Below are 22,848 nucleotides of genomic sequence, written 5' to 3' on the forward strand. Positions count from 1 at the left end.
TAGTTCTTAACAGACATTTTTAGAATCTATAAACATATATCACTTCAAAATATAAAAACTGGGACATGCTGAAATGCACCCTTTGCATTTACTTGGTCTTGGCCATCACTCAAGGATAGACATAGTAACTACCACATCCTTCCTAATGGATCTATAGAATAAATGTACTATAATTTGTTTAATTATACCACATGTAGTTAGCAATTATTTTGTATTACGATATGGAGTAGAAAACCACACTGCAATTAGTACTGCTAGAGTAAGAATCGTGTATGGGGCAAGAGAATGTTTTGCTACCCATTAAAAGATTGCACCTAAATATCATAAAGAAAACTTGGGTCTTAACAATGTATCAGTAATCCTCTTGATCTTAATTCAGTGTTGAAGGAAATAATATTGTGAATATAATCAAATCTTAGGTACTAAATTGTATCTCTTAGTACCATGCATGTAAAAAAATAAGTAGTATCATTTTCCTTATACATGTGTTCCAGCTATTGAGGAAATAAAATGATTTCACAAATTACTGCAAATGAAGAATGAGATAAGAACATGACATACATAATGCCAAGTAACACCATTTCTTTGATTTCAAGTTGCCAATTTCAAGTGTCATGTGTTTTTAGTATCATGTGTAACCTGAACTTATCTTCAAAGCCAAAATATCATTTTTTTAACATTTATTCATTTTTGAGAGACAGAGACAGAGAGTGAGCAGGGGAGGAGCAGAGAGAGAGGGAGACACAAAATCTGAAGCAGGCTCCAGGCTCTGAGCTGTCAGCAGAGTTTGATATAGGGCTTGAACTCACAAACCGTGAGATCATGACCTAAGCTGAAGTCGGATGCTCAACAGACTGAGCCACCCAGGTGTCTCCCAAAATATCACTGTTTTTAATGAAGATATGGTCCAGTCAGAGATATGGCAGAGCAAACAGGCTGTGAAATAGTGGTATCTTCTATAACTGGCATAGCAGAATCTGTTTTGGAAATTATTGTGAGTCTCAAATCTTTTTTCTTCAAAGGCAATAACATCCAACTCCTGTGTTTGAAGGATGATGTTTGCTCTCCTTTTTTCTGACACTTGACTCCTGTCTGAGCCTACCAAAGCTGACCCTAATCTTGTATTTCTTTAAACATACTGTTAACATATGTTCTTTCTTCCCCACAGACTGATCTGTTTTCTCAGGGTAATCATAATCTATGTTATTTGTCAATCATTGACCGGAGATTCTACCCCACTATTCATTAAAATTGCCCACAGAGGCTGAAAAGACAGACCAGAGCCCTTTCCCATATTAAGAGATGACTATTGCTGGATTGATCCCTCACTTCCCTTCTCTTCATCAATTCTTATGACTGTTAGATCAAGTGACTATATTAAGCTGTTGGTAGACTTTGCCATTTGAATGTGCCTATTTTCCCTGGTCTGGTCCTTTTACTGCAAACAAACTCATAAATGTGCAGGGTCTTTCTCTGTTTTAGAGAAAGAGATATAACAATAACAATGAGAAAAAAAGACAACAGAAAACAAGTTTGACTAAGCATAAAACCCATTTTTCAAATCCTAATCTGCAGACATAGAAAAGAGAAACGTAGGCTCTTTCTCATTTTAATTCTATAAATACTCTAAACTTTGAAGTCTGAAATGTTACCACTATGTAGGCAATGAAGAAGTAAAGAGTAATTTCCTGACTTTCAGAGGATTCATAAACCAATGAATGGGAAAAGTATACAATAACTACCATACAGTATTGAATATGACAAAGTATTATAATAAAACGTTACTATTTAGGAAACATCTACTAGCACTGCTTTAAGTATTTTACATATATGATTACACGGAATCCTCGCAATTACCCTATAAGGTAATTATTATTATGGACATTTTACAAATGGAAAAATTAAGGTGCATGGAGAAGTAGTTGATCTTTGGTCATGTAATTAGTAACTGCAATTGCAGTCATAGTTTTCCTGAGCTTGTGTGACAAATAACTGCGATTAAGAAACTGATTATTTAAAATGAATGCCCAACCATAAAGCACTACCAGAAAGCTGTTGGTTTTCATTAATGACAAGCCTACAAAAGAAAAGCATTCTCAAAAGAGAAGATATATGAAATTGATGAACCATCTCCTCATATGAGAAAAGCCATTTCTTCAATTTTTCCTCTCCATTCCTCATTTCTCATTTTTAGCACAATATAGAAGGAAATTCTTCTCCTTGTAGAAGTCTGATAGGTTTGAATGATAAAATACTAATGTATTTTCATACCTAAACTATCTTAAAGTTTATTTTGAGATAGAGCTCATGTGTGGGAGAGGCAGAGAGAGAAGGGAGAGAGAATCCCAAGCAGGCTACGTGCTGTCAGCGTGGAGCCCGATGTCAGACTTGAACTCATGAACTGTCAGATCATGACCTGAGCTGAAATCAAGAGTCAGACACTTAACTGACTGAACCACCCAGGCACCCCACCTGAGCATATTTTAATTATATGTTGTTATAACTTTTTATTGGGCTCCCCTTCTAAAAAAGTATCATTATGAAGGACTTTCTTACCATAATGTATTTTTGAGACATAGACTGGTTCAGGTGAAACAACAGGTTCTGCAGGGATAGGAGGAGGACCTGTAAATAAAATAAAAATGTAAAGAAACGTGAAGCTTCCATGTTCCAAAAAGCAGGTACCTTACTATTATGTAACACACATATTAGATTATCTAAAAATGATTATTTTTTCTGTATAGTTCTGCCAACTCTAGGCCATCAAATCTCTATTAGCTCAGCCTTAGTAAATGTCCTGCCTTACTGAAATTATACAAACACATTTGTGGATTTCCTAATTTATCAGCACAAGCATAATTGCTACTATATAGTTGGTGTTGTAATAGATGCAACGTTCTGAAAAACATTTAAAATTAAACCTTGTTTTAGATGCCCATTAACAATTCTCTATTTACAGTAATACTATGCAAAATACTTAAAATTATTATCCTATCAAAAATTTAATATGTGAGAATTATCATTTTTCCTAAGGGGATACTTCATTCAAAGTTTTCAAAGCTGTTAGTCTCATTCTTTGCAATGGCTTTCCAATTTGTTTCCCAAGTTAGGGAATCTAGGAAAAACAAAGCAAAAAAGAACACTAAACCAAAGAAACAAAAAAAGATCATAGAAGTTTAAATGAAGAGGCTCCAGGAGCAAAGGTTCAAGATATTAGATCTCTCAAGAATCATTCATAAAGACAAAGGAAGCAAAAAAGCTGCTCCTCTGGACTTAATTTTGACTAAGATGAAATACTGGCCAAATACATAAAAGTTAGCAAGGAAAGATTGGCAATGTCATCTTGTTAGTTAAGCAAAGGCTAACTATAGGTATATACACTCTGGACTTTAGAAAAGCAGAACCTTAAAAACTCAAAGAAAGATGATTTTTTTTCCATTTACTAGTGCACTAGGCACAAGTGGAGTGGAAAACACAGATATTAAATCCTATTTATCAAGCACAAATAATTTCAATAAAGAAAATGTGACTGTACCAGTTGCACTGGATCTTAAGAGGCACTGTATAAATAAGCAAAACAGTCTTGAAAAAGAACAAAGGTGGAAGACTCACACTTCCCTATATCAAAACTTAATACAAAGTGACAGTAAATAAAAGCAGTATGGTAATGGCATAAAGACATACAGACCAATGGAACAGGGAATGCAGAAGTAAATTCTCACTTATTTTGTCAAATGATCCTTGACAAGGGTGCCATTATCATTCAAAAACAGAAAAGGCAATCTTTTCAATGATGCTAGAAAAACTGGATATTCACATGCAAAAGATTAAAGATGGACACCTACCTAACACTACATACAGAAATTAAGTCAGTATGGATCAAAGACCCAAACATAAGGGCAAAAGCCATGAAGCTCTTAGAAGAAAACAAAGAGAAAAGCTTGATGATGACACTGGATTTGGCAATAATTCCCTGGATATGACCCTAAAAGTACAGGCAATAAAAACCTGGGATTTTATCAAAATTAAATACTTTTGTGAATCAAAAACCACTAAAAACAGAGTAAAATGTAAATCACAAAAAGGAAGAAAACATAGGTACCTCACATAACTGATAAGGCATTGACATCCAGAATATACAGCAGTCCTCCCCTTATCTGAGGTGATTAGTTCCACTGCAAATAATACTGAACCCTATATATGTATATATATATATATATATATACACACACACACAATGTTTTTAATATGTATGTAATACGCACATCCTGGTGATAAAGTTTAATTTATAAACTAGAAAAAATAATAGTAAGAAATTAATAATAGAATATACATACTGTAATAAGAATTATGTGAATATAGTCCTCTCTCTCAAAATATCTTATTGTACTGTACTCACCTTTCTTGCAACGGGAGATGATAAAATGTGATGAGATGAAGTAAAGTGAATGACACAGGCATTGTGATGTAGTGTTAGGTTACTATTGACCTTCTGATGACATGTCAGAAGAAGAATCATCTGCTTCCAGACCACAGTTGACCACAAGTAAGTGAAGCCACAGAAAGCGAAACTGTGAATAAGAAGGGAACTACTGGATAGAGGACTCCTAAAACTCAACAAAAAGACCAATGACCCAATTCAAAAATGGGCAAAAGAATGGAGTATGACATATCTCTGAAGAAGATGTACAAGTGGCACATGAAAAATGCTCACCATCACTAGTCAGTAAGAAAATGCAAATCAAAGTCACAATGAGATGCCACATCGCACCCAAAAGGATGGCTACTATTTAAAAAACCCAGAACATAACAAGCATTGGTGAGGATGTGGAAAAACTGGAACCTTTCCACACTGTAGGCAGGAATGTCAAATAGTGCAGCCGTTATAAAGAACAGTACAGCAGCTCTTAAAAATTTAAATATAAAATTATCATATGACCTAGCAGTTCCACTTCTGGGTATAAATCCCAAAGAATTGGAACCAGAATGTCAAAGAGATATTCGTACACCTATGTTCATAGCAGCATTAGTCACAATAGCCAAATTTGAGGCAACCCAAGTATGTATCAACTGATGAATGGATAAACAAAATATGGTATATACATACAAGAGAATATTATTCAGCCTTAAAAAGGAAGGAAATTTTGATACATGCTACAATAAAAACTTTGAGGACATAATGATAAGTGAAAGAAGCCAGGAATGAAAGACAAATACTGTGTGATTTCATTTGAGGTACCTAGAAAAATTCACATAGAAAATAGAATGGTAATTGCCATGAGCTTGGTGTGGAGTGGGGTTGGGGAAGGAATGAGTAATTTTTTAATGGGTATAGAGTTTCAGTTTTTCAAGATGAAAAGAGCTCTGGATATTGGATACACAACAAAGTGAATATATTTAACACGAAAGTGTACACTTAAAACAATTACGATACTAAAATTTATATTTTATATACATGCAGTACAAAATTTTATTTTACCACACTAAAAACCTCAATTTTTTAAAAAAGCAGTATTGAAATAAGCTAAACTTAGAACCAGATTCTTAAATCATTGTATAAAAAGAGTTAAGATTTTCAAAACCTAACAGAGTATTAATAACACTGTCCTTGAAAAAACTTAGAGCAACATTATACAGTTAATTAACAATTATGATTATACTTAAAAAACACCATGTACAAAATATGAAAGAAGCAATCTGTGGAAAATAATTTTTTTGAGCTCAGAATTTTGAAAAAATTAAAAATATGGTTTTTAAGTGTTTAGGACATTTTAAAGAAAATGTAACTCATTGTAAAGAAAAAGGTGACTTAATTAAATTTTTACCAGGCTCTGTGACCACAGAAAATACATTATTAAAAACTTTTAGTCATGTAAAGTTTTGAGCACTTTTGAGAAAACAATGGTACTTTTGGCACTTTTTGAGAAAACAATGGTATTGAAAATAAAAGTGGTACCAGTGGAGATGGGAAAATGTTTTAATTTTCACAAAAAAGGGAAAAGATATTTAAAAACTAAAAATCATATCCCACCAGGCAGAACATTTGCTAGCCCTAAATAAGCATTTTGAAGTATTTATCATTAGAAGCCAACCATAAACATTTTCTGATGATTAAGTTAGACACTTGGGAAATCGTGTAGATAGATTTTAACTTAATTTCAACAAAGCATTTTACATCTTAGCTCCCTGAGAGTAGAGGACAGGTCTTATGTAATTCTAGATCCTCAGCACCTACCACAGGCCCTGGAACATAGTACATCCTGAAAACATTTATTGATTTATTCATTCTGCTGCATGCTCCTATTGGAAGGAAACTGGGAAAATATTGCTGGGGACGTACCTAGATGGGCTGATAGCTGATAAAATAATCACATATAAAGGATTTCAATAAATAAACTGAAAGAATGTCTTAAGAATATTATTTGTCACAGGTTCTACATTTTACATTAATTTGTTAAAGACTCTGGAAAGGCAAAGGCATATCTATAAAAAAATAAATCTAAATAAATCACTTGTCACACTAAGCTCTAGGTGAGTAAAATTTGATCATTCAGGGCATAAAGCAGTGTGAGAATGGATAAATGAATGATGGACAAAACGAATACTAGTAAAGATGACAAAATTATCAAATGATAAAATCAGAACTCAAAATTATCAAAAGTGATTTCATATTAGGAAGGAATTTCTAGGTCAAAATCAGTACCTTCTAAATATTTAAAAGAAAAAAAGTCAAAACATTATCCACAGGACAAAAGGAAAAAAATGCATAACATGACATCAGACATTCATAATAAGTGCAAATGTTAAAGCTTTTTATTGAAATATTTATTGACTAGGTCAAAAAATCTAATGTTATGCACAAAAGAAAATCATTAAAAACAAAACAACAGGATAAAGACACTGGACCAATACAAAATTTAACAAAGTATCAATCTGAGAATTTCAAAAAATTCAAGACCAAAACATATATAACATAAAATATACAAGATAAAAAAGTTATTTTATATTGAATTAAAAAAATATACACTGTAACAACATGAAATCACTGCATCACTGCTCTATAGGTCAAATAACATGTAAAAATGAAAGCATTTCAATAAAATCAGGATAATGACATTTATAGTGCCAGCATGGATAAGACATATACCAGAATCATCATAACTAGCCCTTTAATTAATAAACCTGAAAAATAGTGAAGAGAAAATAACGTGAAAATTAACAAAGTACGTTCTTAAGTACTTAATAAATCCAAAGTATTACAAACTATTTGAAAACAATGAAAAAACCACACAACAAAACTCACAAGATGTGGCAAAATAAATCATTTTTAATTATTAGTTTTAAACAACAAAAATAAAGATACATGAAAGAAGAGTTGAACATAGAACAAAAAGTTTTAAGTATTAAGAAAGACAAAATGAATAGACTAAAAACAAACCAAAAAAAAAGCCCAGTAGTAAAATAAATAAAGTGATGATTTGTATTTAAAAAGAATTAGTTTATGATCACTATTTAAATCAGATTTTTCTTTTTTTAAAGTTATCATTTACAGATGAACCAAAATGTAATCTACCGTTAAATGAGCAAAAATTGCTCACTATGACAAAATTTGCTTACTATGCTAGCATATATAACATAGTAACATATTCCTCAAATTGATTATTAGTAATAAAAGCTACCATCATTTTATTACAAATTATTCACTAAACACTAGGTAGGGGCTTTGCATACATTACTTAGTTAATTCTAATAACAGCATAGGAGGTAGTTACTATTGGTGTCCCCACTTTTTGTTTTTTTTATTTTTTATTTATTTATTTTTTTAATGTCCTCCCTTTTTATTTATTTATTTTTTTTTTTATTTTTTAAATTTTTTTTTTTTCAACGTTTATTTATTTTTGGGACAGAGAGAGACAGAGCATGAACGGGGGAGGGGCAGAGAGAGAGGGAGACACAGAATCGGAAACAGGCTCCAGGCTCTGAGCCATCAGCCCAGAGCCCGACGCGGGGCTCGAACTCACGGACCGCGAGATCGTGACCTGGCTGAAGTCGGACGCTTAACCGACTGCGCCACCCAGGCGCCCCAATGTCCTCCCTTTTTAAATGATGAAGCTAGCATTTAGAGGGCAAATAACTTGTCTGTTCAGAGTCAATATTCCAACTTCAGCAATTAATTCTGGAATTTACACTTAACCTATTTGCTGTGTTACTTTAGGCCATTATTTTCTCCAATAACTCTACCATCACTGAATTTAATATAAGCCAACTTCACAAAAATTGCATTTAAAAAGCATAATAAGCGCATAATAAGAATCCAATGAACTACAGAGAAAATCAAGTTTCTGGATATGAAGCTCCTGAGAATCTGACAAATTATCAGATAATTCAGCCAACATGTTCATATAATTTGGTGCTGAAATATACAAGAGTATTTTTTTTCTTTTATATAAAATCTTTGTATTCTTTCCTTTGCTATTATTTTTATTTTGTTTTTCATTCAAGTATAATTAATATACAGCATTACATTAATTTCAGGTGTATGATATAGTGATTCAACAATTCTATACGTTTGTTATGCAGTACTCATCACAATGGGTGTACTCAATCCCCTATACAGGAGCATTTTAACTAATATTAAATATGTCAGCAATCAGCAATGGAAGAAAATAAATTCTGCCATTTCTCTCCTGTAGATGCCAAATAATTCTTCATTAACAAATCCTTCAGTGATTCCTTCTGGAAAAAGATTAATTTTACAAACATTTATAATCAAGAGTATTTACCTGATGTTTCTAAAATCCTTGGCTCAGGTTCATCCAATTGTAGAAGCTCATCGAGAGCTAATTTTGCTGCATTGGATCTAGACTCCTTTTTATTTTGTCCCAGTCCAGTCTTATATTGAATACCATCCACCACAGCACAAAAAGCAAAATACGGTCCCATAACGTTACCTTGAAAAAGAAGTCAGAATGAATGCTGCAACAATTCATAATATGTTCTTGCAAATGACATTTTATAAAGAAAAATATCCTAGTACAAACACTGTGGAAAACTATCTTGGCCTATTAGTTTTGTGTTTTATTTTATTTTATTTATTACAGCCAATGCAGGTTAAATATTTTTTTTATGTTCTTTATTTTTGAGAGATAGAGAGAGAGAGAGAGAGTGCAAAGGAGAGAGCATGCAAAGCAGAGGGACAGGCAGAGAGAGAGGGAGACACAGAATCCGAAGCAGGCTCCAGGCTCTGAGCTGTCAGCACAGAGCCTGATGTGGGGCTCAAACCCATGGACAGTGAGATTGTGGCCTGAGCTGAAGTCGGACGCTTAACCGACTGAGACGCCCAGGTGCCCCACAGACAATGCAGGTTAAAAGCAAAGCTGGATGAACCCCTGAACCAGTTCTGAGGAATTCATCAGGCAACCAGATTAGCTCCAAATTCAGCATGAACAGTAGGGCCAGCTTTAGAGTATAGATCATACATGGAGGGACAGGGTCTCGTATAAAGAAATACCTGGCAATAGCAAGCACCCAAATATCTACTGAATGACCAACAAGAGGTAAAATGTGGAGCCTCTGGCAACATCTCTCTTCTCCCACCTTCTGAGTACTCTGATACTCTTGTAAGCCCCAGAACAAAAATATCCCTTTGAAGAAATCCTGTGAACCAATCAGGGTGTCATGGTAAGCAATTCAAACCACCATAACTTTAAAGGCAAGTGGAGGGGAGAGAATTCACAAGGAAAACCAAAACAAACAACAGTTTTATACTGAATGTCCAGTCATCCAAAATTCCTAGAAGGATTAGTTTTACACAATTACTTTTACCTAGTTTTCATATTTGCCTAATGAAAACTGAAGTGGAATCATCTAAATTTATAGGCCAAAGATTTTTCCAGTTCAAGTTTTACTTGTTGGTATTCAGACTTTAGAAGTTCTCTAGTTAATGCAAGTCTCTACTCGTTATGGATGGCTAGGTACAGCATCACTCCACATAAGCCTCATCATCACTGTTATTATTACTTCCTTACATATTACACTAACTTCTGGGTTTCCATATATATCAAAGTTTTACAAGTAACTCCTGACTACATTTGAGTAAATTGCTTTCCTCCCACCATCTATGACTTCAGTTTCCCAAATTCCTTCATTATGATCACCTAGGTTCCCGTCCCAACTTACTAAACCTTGTAATATTTTGTATATTTATTTAACAAGGGTGAGATTATTATGTGTGAGATATGACCCATCAAATTTGTGAATAAGACCTCTGTGTCAGAGTACTGAGCCTTTAAGCTTCATCCCATCATGCTTCAGGTTCTCAAACTTTAGTATGTATCTAAATCACCTGTAGAGTTGTTAAAATATACTCTGGTGTCATTACTAAGCCTACTCATTCAGATTATTCAACTAGTAGTATACACATAAAGTAAATATCATTACTTATCAATGGGTTGTAGTTGTGAGCAGCTTTTACTGAGTTCAATGAAGATTTGCCCTCACATTTTTTTTCTTACTATGACCAACAGCTTACATTTTCCAAGAGCATTCTGAGAAGAATGGAGGGAAATACAACTAGTGACACAAAAATAAAGTCCACAGGACCAATCATGAAGTAATCCCACCTACAGTGACTAGACCTTGGAAAACTCCCACCCACGATATTAAGACTCTATTTTTGTCACAGGTTTACCAGTTATTTCATTCAAAACAACAGACTGGAAACTTGACTTCACTATGACAATCTTTGCTAAAATCTCAAAAACTTTAAATCCTTTTGCAAAGATACCTTGAGACCCATGTTGGCAAAAGTTAGTATCAGTAACAGAAAATTTAAAAACCAAGCTACTTACTAATGTGTTTTTATATACAAATACCCATAGGAACCCACACATATGTGTACACATATATATATATTTTTAAGGATTGTGTTTCTTTGACTCATACTTTTAGCCTGTCAATACCTGTTAAGAGCATTTATTTTCTTAAAAAAAATTTTTTTACATTTATTCATTTTTGAGAGACAGAGAGAGACACAGCATGAGTGGGGAAGGGGCAGAGAGAGAGGGAGACACAGAATCTGAAGCAGGCTCCAGGCTCTGACCTGCCAGCACAGAGCCCGACGTGGGGCTTGAACTCATGAACTGCGAGATCATGACCTGAGCCGAAGTCAGACACTCAACCAACTGAGCCACCCAGGCACCCCAAGAGCATTTATTTTCTTATCCCTCTACTTTCCGAAAGTTCTATCTAATCATTGGTCATAAGGTAAAGAGATCAGAGGCTGCTGTTTGCATTTTATTTGATCTTTACTCCTGCAGCCTTCCATAGGCACAATGTGGTAAAAGACCCTTCTGGTTGGGAGGTGGTTTAAGCGAGAACGGAGAAAATAGTCACACACATCTGCAGAAAGGGTATCCATCAGATACTATTTTCGATATACTATCCAAGTCCTAGTTTCACTTTTAGAAGTGAAATTCAGAATTTCATTTGAATTTCAGTTCATTTCACTTGAATTTCACTAACGGGATTTCAGTTCAACTAGCCACACACAAAAAATTAAAATTCAGTGATTAGAAAAATTTTGTACATGTATGTTATTTGCAGAAAAGTATGAATATAAAAATTTCTGAAGTATATTTGTCAAAACATACTAGTTACCTAACCCCAACATTACGTGAATATAGAAAATAACCAAATTTAGTACCACTTGTACCCTCTGCTTTAAAAAAAAATGTTTTAACAACATTTTTGAGAGACAGAGCATGAACAGGGGAGGTGTGGAGAAAGAGGGAGATATAGAATCTGAAGCAGGCTCTAGGCTCTGAGCTGTCAGCACAGAGCCCAACATGGGGCTCAAACCCATGAACTATGAGATCATGACCTGAGCTGAAGTTGGACACTTAATCCACTGAGCCATCTAGGCACCCATTTGCTATGCTTTTCATAGGAAAGTATTTTCCAGTACTGCAATAACCAGATACAACTTTCCACTTGCCTGTTGTTACTGTTTCCTTAAGGTCAAGGTGAACTCGTTGCATTTGTGCAAATTGGTGCAAAGCTGACACAGGATTTATCTCTCCACGTTTGTATTTCATTATAAATTCCTTGGGTATTTTTTTTGGAGGAAGGACAGGATTTGAAGTAGATGAAAGACCTTTGGAAAGCAATGGTTCTGGAAAATTACCTAAAAATAAATGTTTACAGTGGTCAGTTCTGTAAAATAATAATAATAAAAAAAAGTAAAAGCACTAAATCCTCCCCTAAAATGGAAGATTGTCCCTGACATATCTAATTGTTTTTCATTACAGGTAAGTTTCTACTAAAAAATTTTGGCACACGTGACAAGTGCGACCTGTTGAAGCAAATACCTTTTGGAGTACTCAAACTATTTGCAAAGAAGTACTATCATTGTCATAACATTAAGTGAGGTCAAGGTTTTCAGAGGCTCTCAAAAGTCATTTTTTTACACATGATGTCACTAAGACCTAGACTGAGGACATAGTCCTGGGACTAAGACAAGTTTGTTTCCCATTCACTGTTTTATATTACTTTTCACTTCGAATTCAATTGACTTTAGGTGTTTGTCCCTGCTTTATACTTAATCTCAGTGATATACGGAATAGAAACCAGTGTAAGTTTAGTCTCTTCCCTGAGGGGGCTAACACAACTGCACCTCAAAAAAGCAAGACACCCTTTAAGTGGTTAAATAGTAAAATAATTAATTGCATAGCAAGGGGAAAGATTTCTACAGGCCTCCTTCAGTGTTCAGAGTCAAATCTGAGTTCCAGATGGGACACAGCCGCTGGTAAATGGATATATAGTCAGGGAACATTTAAACTGGAGGCTCAACAATATTTACTGGCCATCCCAGATTCTTAACTCAGACATTATTGCAAATGAAAAAGAAGTCATACCCGTCACTTGCGTAACCTTGGATGCCATATTCGACAGGCTGTAACTTTCTGAAGAATATCCTGTGGGTGTAGCTACCGTCTGGGCTGATGGCTGAACTGGCAAGTTCTTTTTCAGCATCTGAGCAAAGCTAGGGACCCGGGAACTCTGAAACCAGTCATTGTTGCCAGACATTTTCTCGCCTATAAATCATACGAAAATTGGCAGAAAACAAAAAAAGTACTAGATAAAAATAATCCGAAATTAAAAATTATATTCCCATAAATGGCTTGAACACACACGACATAGAACTAAATCTCGTTAACTTATGTCATGACTGCTTTGTAACTAGAGTTTTAACAGGCACGGGATTCGTCCCCCCTACAGCCCTTCCCTAAGTGCTGCTACAAAGGGGTAACGAAGAGTCAAAACAGTTGGCCGGAAAAGCCCTTACATCTACCCGGGGGTCAGAGAAAAACAGAAAAGAAAACATAAAAACATAAGACTCTCAAAGGCCGATTCCAGCCCAACTCCCACCCACCAAAATTGTCCTTCCTGCCCTGCAGGTTGGAGACCTAGCGGCAGGCCGGGGACTCGCCAGCCGCAGCTGCCACCGCCGTTGCTTCCTCCTCCCGGTTCGACCTCGGGCTTCAAGGCTCACGAGGCCAGAATTGCATCTTTCAAAAGCTGCCTGGTGGCGTCCCAGCAGTACGCGGACTAACACCCCACAACCCTCTTCATCCAATCACCAACCGTCTGCGGGGCTGTGCTCCCGCCCCCGCGCTCGCGCCTGCGCCATGGCAGTGCCCTCTGGGCTGCGCGGCCTGCGTCAACAAACGGAGAGACGTAGGGCGTCGCGCGTTCGACGTCCTGTGATGCCGACTTTGTTCTCTCTGAGCGTGGGTACCCAGACCCCCCTAAGGGGCCCTCACTGCCACGGAAGTCAGGTAAAGCTGCGCAGCCAGGCCTTTCTACTGTCGTACCCAATGCCCTCCACACACCTGGCGCTACCATTTTCATGAAGCACAGTGTTAGAGCCGGGGTGCTTGGGGGTGTCCCTGGGGTACCAATGTGTGGATGGTTTCAAAGAAACTTTTCGTTTTATCTCTGGTTATGCTGAGAAGGCCCCTGTGGACAAGGATTGGCCTCAACAGTGCCTTTACTGTTTACAGGAAAAAAAAAAAAAAACAAAAAACTTTGGACTTTGCATTAGTTTCACTGCTGGTACCAAACAATGAACAATCATGAAAACAGGTGGGGACATTGAAAGCTAATGGCTGTAATATCTGAGTGATAAACCCATTGTGGGTGTTTTCTTCAATTCTTTGCACTCGTGAAGGTTGAAGGAGACCCTAATGGAGGTGTTAGCTGACAGATGGTAAATTAAATAAATTTACCCATGAAGGCAATTTGTTTTTTAACTATATACATTATGGTGTTGTAGATAGGATTTTGATGTATGCTAAGTCCATTTTGGCCCAAATCCAAGGGAGCTGATTTTTTTTTTTTTTAGTGAAATAACCTTAAAAGAATCGCCTTGTAAAGACTCAAGCCCTCCCCTCTTTCCTAAGGAGAATATTAAGACCACACTATACCTGTGACTACTTACTTAATTTACCTTCTGGCTAATTCCTGGCTCTACTTTTCTTTAGTAAATTACCAATCAAGTTTGGCATGTAACGCAGAAGGAATTGAAGAATTGAGTGATAGCATTATTACAATATATAAATGCTCCCCTACGTTTTTTATATAGGCAAGATTTCTCAAGGGTTAAATAATTTTAAAAGAAAAAGAATAGAATTGATGGTATTCTACCTCATTATAGCAAGGAGTAATATCCGTCCACAAATACGTGGGCTCATTGGAAGAAAAAAAAAAAAAACCTTAATTCCTCTTATAAGTAATGCATTTTCAGTAAAGGCATATTTTTCTCTAGTGATTACCAAAATGTATTGATATGTCGCTTTGATCAAATGCCCGTTAATAATTGTAATGATAATTCAAAGCAGGATTCTTTTTCCTTAACATTTAGAGACTTTTGCTTACAGGAAATTAAAAAATTCAAATGGTGTTGCCAAGAAGTATGATAGGGATGAATAAAACTTCTGAGTACAAAAACATGTAATTACATTAGGATCAAATTTGAGGAGGGACATGGAATGGAAATAGAAGGCCAAGAAGTTAAAGGAATGCATAAAAATTACTCTTAAAGTGTATATAAATAATATTTTATTTTGAAATAATTTTAGATTTACAGAAGAATTGTAAAGATAGCACAGAGTTTCCTTATACTCTTCCATTCAGTTTTCCTTATTGTCAAAATTATTATTTTTTTAATGTTTACTTACTTTTGAGAGAGAGGGCAAGCAGGAGAGGGGGCAGAGATAGAGAGGGAAACAAAGAATCTGAAGCAGGCTCCAGGCTCCAAGCTGTCAGCACAGAGCTCAACACAGGCTTGAACTCACAGACCGTGAGATCATGACCTGAGCCCGAAGTCAGTCGCTTAACCTGAGCCACCAGGTGCCCCTCCTTATTGTTAACATTATATGTAACAATAGCACAATTTTCAAACCTAAGAAATTGGTATTAATACAACACTACTAACTATACTATACACTTCATTAGGATTTCACTAGTTTTTCAATTAATGTCCATTTTCTGTTCCGTGATTCAATCCAGGATATTACATTGCACTTAGTGGTCCCGTCTTAGTCTTCTGTGGCCTGTGATAGTTTTCAGTTTTTGCTTTTTTTCATGACCTTGACACTTGTAAAGAGTAGTGATTGAATACTTTGTAGAATGGCCCTAAATTTGGGTTTGCCTAATGTTTTCTCATGGTTATGCAAGAGTTAAGAGTATTTGGGGAGACGACTACATAGGTGAAGTTCACTTCTCATAGCATATTTGGGAGTACATGATGTTAGCAGCTATTGCTAATATTAACTTTGATGACTTGGTTAAGGTTGTGTCTCCGGTTTCTCTTCTGTAAAGTTACCATTTTTCTTTTCTGTACTGTTAGTTAGAAGGATTCCATCCCAGAGAGAGGAGTATCACAGAATTTGTGGACATATATTAAAACCACCATATTAATAAACATTTTGAAGGAGATATTTTGAAGTTATGCAAATATCTTGTTTCACGCTGGAGTTTCACTAATTTTCATTCATCTTTGGATCTTGCCTCAAGCAGTTATCACTGTGGTGTTTTTTTTTTAAATATGCTTTCTCAGTTAAATTTCCTTTTTATTGAGATACTATTGACATAAATTAGTTTCAGGTGTACAGTGTAATGATTTGTTATCTGTATATACTATGAATTGGTCACCACAATAAGACGATTTAAAATCCATCCCCCAAATCTTTTTTCTTTTTTTGTGGTAAAAACTTTTGAGATATACTTTGATATACTTTCTTAGCAACTTTTAGTGTATTTCAGAGATGTAGCAGGTTTAGTTCTAGACCACTGTGATAATGCAAATGTCACAATACAGAAAGTCAAATGAGTTTTTTGGTTTCCAGTGCATATAAAAGTAATGTTAATACTATACTGTAGTCTATTAAATGTGCAATAGCAATATGTCTAAAAACACAATGTACAAACTTAACTTAAAAATACTTTGTTGCTAAAAAAAATATGCTACCATCATCTGAGTAGTTATCTTTTTGCTGGTGGAGAGTTTTGCATTGTTATTGATAGCTGCTGACTGATCAGGATGGCCTTGCTGAAGGTTGAGTGGATGTGGCAATTTCTTTAAGATAACAATGAATTTGGTGCATCAATACTTTTCTTTTCACTGATGATTTTTCTGTAGTACAGAATGCTATTTGGTAGCATTTTACTCACATGCCTTTCAGATTTAGAATCAATCCTTCTCAAACCCTACTGCTGCTTTATCAACTTAGTTTATGTAATATTTTAAGCCTTTTGTTGTCATTTCAACACTCTTTACAATATCTTCACCAGGTGTAGATTCCTTCTCAAGAAGCTACTTTCTTTGTTCATCCATTAGAAGCAGCACCTCATCCATTCATATTTTATCGTTAGATTGCAGCAATTCAATCACACCTTTAGTTTCTACCTCTAATTGTAGTTTTCTTGCTATTTTTACCATGTCTGCAATCACTTCCTCCTCTGAAGTCTTGAACCCATCAAAGTCATCCATGAAAGTTGGAAGCAACTTCTTCTAAACTCCTGTTTATGTTGATGTTTTGACCTCTTATGAATCATGGATGTTCTTAATGGCATCTAGAACGGTGAATCCTTTCTAAAAGGTTTTCCGTTTATTTTGCCCATATCCATCAGAAGAATCATATCTACGGCCGCTATAGCCTTAAAAATTAAGTCTTCTTAATAAGACTTGAAAGTGAAAATTAATCTTTGATCCATGGGGTGCAAAATAGATGTTGTGTTAGCAAGAATGAAGGTAACATTAATTTTATTATATATCTCCATAAGAGCTCTTGGGTGATCAAGTGCATTGTCAATTGAGCTTAAAATATTCAGTAAACCATGTTATAAACAGACGTGCTGTCATCCAGGCTTTGTTGTTCCTTTGATAGAACATGAGCAGAGTAGAGTTAGAACAGTTCTTAAGGACCCTTTTCAAAATGGCAAATGAGCATGGGCTTCAATTTATAATCACCAGCTGCATTAGCTGTTAAGAATGTCAGCTTCTCCTTTGAAGCCAGGCATTGAGTTCTCTCTAGCTCTGAAAGTCCTAGATAACATCTTCTTCCAACAGCAGGCTGTTTTGTGTACATTGAAAATCTGTTGTTTAGTGTAGCCATCTTCATTAATTATCTTAGCTAGGTTTTCTGGATAACTTGCTGCTGTTTCAACTTGTACGTTTATGTTATGAAAATGGCTTCTTTCCTTAATGAAACAACCTCTGCTAGCTTCAGACTTTTCTTCTGCATCTTACTCACATCTCTCAGACTTCATAGAATTGAAGAGAGTGAGGACCTTGCTCTGGATTAGGCTTTGGCTTACGGGAGTGCCGTGGCTGCTTTGATCTTCTATCCAGACCACTGAAATTTTCTCCATATCAGCAATAAGGCTGCTTCACTTTGTTATCATTTGTATGTTCCCTAGAATAGCACTTTTAATTTCCTTCAAGAACTTCTCCTTTGCATTCACAAATTGAATGGTGCCAGAGGCCTAGCTTTCAGCCGGTCGCCAGTTCCAACACTTCCTCACCAAACGTAATCATTTCTAGCTTTTGATTTAAAGTGAGAGACAGAAACTCTGCCTCTCACTTGAACACTTAGAGGCGATTTTAGTGTTATTAATTGTCCTAGTTTTTTTTTTTTAATTAAAAAAAAAATGTTTTTTTAACGTTTATTTATTTTTGAGACAGAGAGAGACAGAGCATGAACAGGGGAGGGGCAGAGAGAGAGAGGAAGACACAGAATGTGAAACAGGCTCCAGGCTCTGAGCAGTCAGCACAGAGCCCGACGTGGGTTTCAAACTCACTGACCGCGAGATCATGACCTGAGCTGAAGTCTGACGCTTAACCGACCGAGCCACCCAGGCGCCCCTAATTGCCCTAGTTTAAAGATTGTTTTGTCTCAGGGAATTAGGAGGCCCAACGAGACAGAATGGAATTGCTGGTTGGTGGAACAGTCAGAACGTACACAACATTATCAATTAAGTCTGTGTTATATGGGTGCAGTTTTTGGCACCCCAAAACAATTACAACAGTAATATCAAAGAGCACTGATAACAGATCACCATAACAAATGTAGTAATAATTGAAAAGTTTGAAATATTGTGAAAATTACCAAAATGTGACACAGAGGAAGTGAGCAAATGCTTTTGGAAAAATGGCACCAATAGATTTGCTTGACTTAGGGTTGCCACAAACCTTTAATTTATAAAAAAAAATTGCAATATCTGCAAAGTGAGATAAAGCAAAAACACAGTAGAATGAGTTATGTTTTTATACAATACAGTGTTGCTAACTATGGTCACCATGGTCTCTACATTACATCCTCAGGACTTATAACTGAAAGATTGTACCTTTTGATCCCCACACCCCTGGCCACGGGCAATGACCAATCTCTTCTATCTATGAGTCTGTTTTTTTTTTTTTTTCATTCCAAACTTATGTGAGATCATACAGTATTTGTGTTTCCCTATCTGAGTTTATTTCATTTAGCATAATGCCCTTAAGATCTATGCATCTTGTCCCAAATGGCAAAATTTTATTTTTTCTTTTTCTTTTTTTTAATTTAAATTTTAGTTAATATACAGTGCAATATTGGTTTCAGAACTATAATTCATTGATCCATCACTTACATACAACAAGTGCTTATCACAACAAGTGCCTTCCTTAATTCCCATCATCCATCTAGCCCAGCTCCCACCCACCTCCCTTCATCAACCCTCAGTTTGTTCTCTATCATTAAGAGTCTTGTGTGGTTTGTTTCCCTTTCTTCTCTCCACCCCCCCTCCCCCAACTTCCCCTATGTTCATTTGTCTTCTCTAATTCTATATATGAGTGAAATCATATGATACTTGTCTTTCTCTGATTCAAATATTTTGTTTAGTGTAATACATTCTAGCTATTTCCACATCATTGCAAATGGCAAGACTTCAATTTTTTTGATGGCTGAGTAGTATTCCATAATATATACACACCACATCTTCTTTTTCCATTCATCATTGGATGGACATTTAGGCTTTCTCCATAGTTTGTTTGACTGTTGTTGATAACGCTGCTATAAACATTGAGGTGCATGTACCCCTTTGAATCTATACTTTTGTGTCCTTTGGGTAAATACGTAAGTATTTCATTGCTGGATCATAGGGTGAAATTGCTGGATTGAAGGGTAGTTCTATTTTTAGTTTTTTTGAGGAACCTCCATGCTGTTCTCCATAATGGCTGCACCAATTTGCATTCCCATTCAGCACATTGAATGTTTCCTGCTACTCCCTTCTGGCCTCTGAAGTTTCAGTGGACAGGTTTGCTCCTAACCATATGTGTCTACCCTTGTAGGTTAAGGACCTTTTGTCTTTAGCTGCTTTCAGAATTCTCTCTTTATCTTTGTATTTTGGAAGTTTCACTATGATATGTCTTGGTGTTGACCTGTTTTTGTTGATTTTGAGGGTGGGGTTCTCTGTGCCTGTTGGACTTGAATGCCTGTTTCCTTCCCCAGATTAGGGAAGTTCTGTGCTAAAGTTTGTTCAAATAAACCATTTGCCCCTTTTTCCTGCTCTTCTTCTGGGACTTCAATGATATGGATATTATTTTGCCTTATGGAACCACTGAGTTCCATAAGTCTCCTTTTGTGATGTAACCATTTCCTTTCCCTTTTCATTTCAGCTTCATTATTTTCCATCATTTTATCTTCTGTATAGCCTTTTCTCTCCTCTGCTTTTTTAACTCTCATTGTGACTGTATCCAGTCAGTTTGGCTTCTCAGTTATAACATTTTGTACTTTCAGCCTTACTAGTTTTTAGGTCTTTGATCTCTGTAGCAAGGGTTTCTCTGGTGTCTTCTATATTTTTTCAAGCCCAGCTAGTAGTCTTATGACTGTTGTTCTAAATTCTTGTTCACATTTATTGCTTATATCTGTTTTGAGCAAGTCCCTGGCTGAGATTTCTTTTTGACCTTTCTTTTGGGGAGAATTCCTCCATCTTGTCATTTTGGCTAAGTTTCTGTGTTTTGCAAGTTTTAAAAGGTTGTTATGTTTCCTGCACCTGAGAGTAATGCTATATTAAAAAGGAGTCATACAGGGCGCCTGGGTGGCTCAGTTGGTTAAACATCTGACTTCGGCTCAGGTCATGATCTCGTGGTTCATGAGTTTGAGCCCTGCATTGGGCTGTCAATGCAGAGTCTGCTTTGGATCCTCTGTCCCCTTCTCTCTGCCCCTACCCTGCTTGTTCTCCCTGTCTCTCTCCCTCCCTCTCCCCCTCTCCCTTTCTTCCTCCTTCTCTCTCTCCCAAAAATAAATAAAAATTTTTGAAAAATTTTTTAAAAAGGGGGTCATACACTGTCTAGGGCCTGGCACTCCAGGAAGTGTTTCTGGTGTATACTGTGTGCATGCCCTCTTGCTGTTGTGTTTTGGCTGCTCTTTCTCACTGTTTAGTCCTCTGCAGAGCTTCTCCTTGCTTGTAGTGGTGGAGTGCTTGAAACTGTAACTAGGTGTGCTTTGATATTTTTGTTAAAATAAGCCTTGAACCTTCCAAGCTGTCTCCCTCTAACCGTGGAGATCCTTTTGCCAGTCTTTAGATTGATTTCCTGGGTGTTCCAAGGGATCTGACCTCAATACATCTGTGTTTTAGGGACAAGGAAAGCCCAGGGTCCTCCTTCTATGTCATCTTAACTTCTCCTCCTCGATTTTATTTTTTATAGATGAATAGTTTTCTGTTGTGTGTGTGCATGTGTGTATCACATCATCTTTAACCATCTAATTAAAAAATTTTTTTAATGTTTCTTTACTTTTGAGAGAGAGAGAGACAGAGCGCAAGCAGAGGAGGGGCAGAGAGAAAGGGAAACACAGAATCTGAAGCAAGCTCCAGGCTCTGAGCCATCAGCACAGAGCCCCACACGGGGCTTGAAAGCATGACCTGCAAGATCATGACCTGAGCCAAAGTCAGAAGCTTAACAACTGAGCCACCCAGGTGCCCTTCATCTTTATCCATTTATATATTGATGGAACTTTAGGTTGCTTCCTATCATGGCTATTGTAAATAATGCAGTGAACATGGGGGTGCAGATATCTCTTTGAGTTAGTCTTCATTTCCTCAAGCTTAATATCCATGTTGGTTCACAAGCTCCGATGTGTTGGTGTGGGAGCTTTCCGGGTGTAATCTGAAACTGATTCTCATACACAGAGGACAGGGAGAGACTAAAGACAGAGGTAGGTCATTCCAGGTTGGTAGATGGCAAGTTTTAATAAGCAAAAGGAACTCATATATAAGGCTTACCTTGGGTGACAACAAGATGAGTAGATTTCTGCACTCACCTGTCAAATTTAAAAGTTTATATAGAGGCATTAACTGGGCTTAATTGCATATATCATCCAGATGATCTCAGCACCCTACTCAGAATTACTGTCTCAAGGCTGTGTCATTGGGGCAGCTTCTGGGAGTTGAGAAGGCAAGTGGAACCTATATTCCAAGGACAGGGAAGGAGGTAAGAATCTTTAATGGCCTAGGTCTAGCTCACAGGTCAACCAGTGATCATGTCTTGATGACCTCCAACATTCCACCCCCTATGATCAACTCTGACTGTCTCATATACCTCCCTCTTTCACAATTTGCCTTGTTGGGCCAGCAAGGGGTTTCACTAGCATGGAGGTGGCTCCTTTGGTGGCTATCTGACTGCATTGGAGGCAAATGCCATAGCAACAGTATGGATAAATTTAAGGGAAAACACAGATTAAGACCATGATTCTTAAAATCGGTGACAACTTTTCTACTAAGAGCCCGTGATCCAAACCACTGACTTATGTCCCCTAGTCTGGAAATCAGATCACTCAGAGAATTCATTTGTGTCCTCATATGATTAAATATAGATGATATGTTAGCATGTTCATCAGGTGTGAAAACATAACATTTTGCTTGCATAGTGGTACAGGTGCCTCCTTGCAAGGGAGTAGTAATGTCCAAGGCCATTCTATTTTGGAGGATGGCTTTTCTCATTAGAGACATTTTAGTATTCAGTCAGGCCAGGCTTTGTTGGCTATCATTCAGGGTTTGCTTTGTGAATTTAGTAAGGGTTTCTGTGTATGCTATAATGTCCTCTAAGCCAATAAAAGGAACAAAGACAGTGGCCAAATGACCATACTAGTGGAAAAACATAACGTGCTCACCTGGCTTTGAGGAGAGGGATGTTGGAAGCTTCAGAAACTTGACTGGATTGTACATACTATACATGTTTGCTGGGTATCAGGCAAGAGGAGATGGTCTGGGGATAGGATATACAAGACCAGGACTCCCATATTCCCTCTT

General features: G+C 36.5%; 1 protein-coding gene across 4 annotated transcripts in view; it reads right to left on the reverse strand.

The window, feature by feature from the left end:
- Nucleotides 1-13,743, reverse strand: part of ADAD1 (adenosine deaminase domain containing 1) — a 103,709-nt gene extending 89,966 nt beyond the window's left edge. For 2 of the 4 annotated variants that reach the window (XM_045468387.1, XM_045468381.1), the window contains exons 1-5: nucleotides 13,645-13,743; nucleotides 12,915-13,094; nucleotides 11,996-12,184; nucleotides 8,784-8,951; nucleotides 2,557-2,625 (exon numbers count right to left, since the gene is read on the reverse strand). In XM_045468387.1, the coding sequence (XP_045324343.1) occupies nucleotides 2,557-2,625; nucleotides 8,784-8,951; nucleotides 11,996-12,184; nucleotides 12,915-13,094; nucleotides 13,645-13,690 (652 nt within the window). In that variant the 5' untranslated portion in view covers nucleotides 13,691-13,743. Of the gene's footprint in view, nucleotides 1-2,556; nucleotides 2,626-8,783; nucleotides 8,952-11,995; nucleotides 12,185-12,914; nucleotides 13,095-13,432; nucleotides 13,613-13,644 lie in introns of those variants that run through there. The other 2 variants (XM_045468364.1, XM_045468373.1) reach the window with 2 other exon arrangements.
- Between the last annotated feature and the right edge of the window lie 9,105 nt (nucleotides 13,744-22,848).

This window comes from Leopardus geoffroyi, chromosome B1, assembly GCF_018350155.1.
Source record: "Leopardus geoffroyi isolate Oge1 chromosome B1, O.geoffroyi_Oge1_pat1.0, whole genome shotgun sequence".
NCBI classification, from domain to species: Eukaryota; Metazoa; Chordata; class Mammalia; order Carnivora; family Felidae; genus Leopardus; species Leopardus geoffroyi.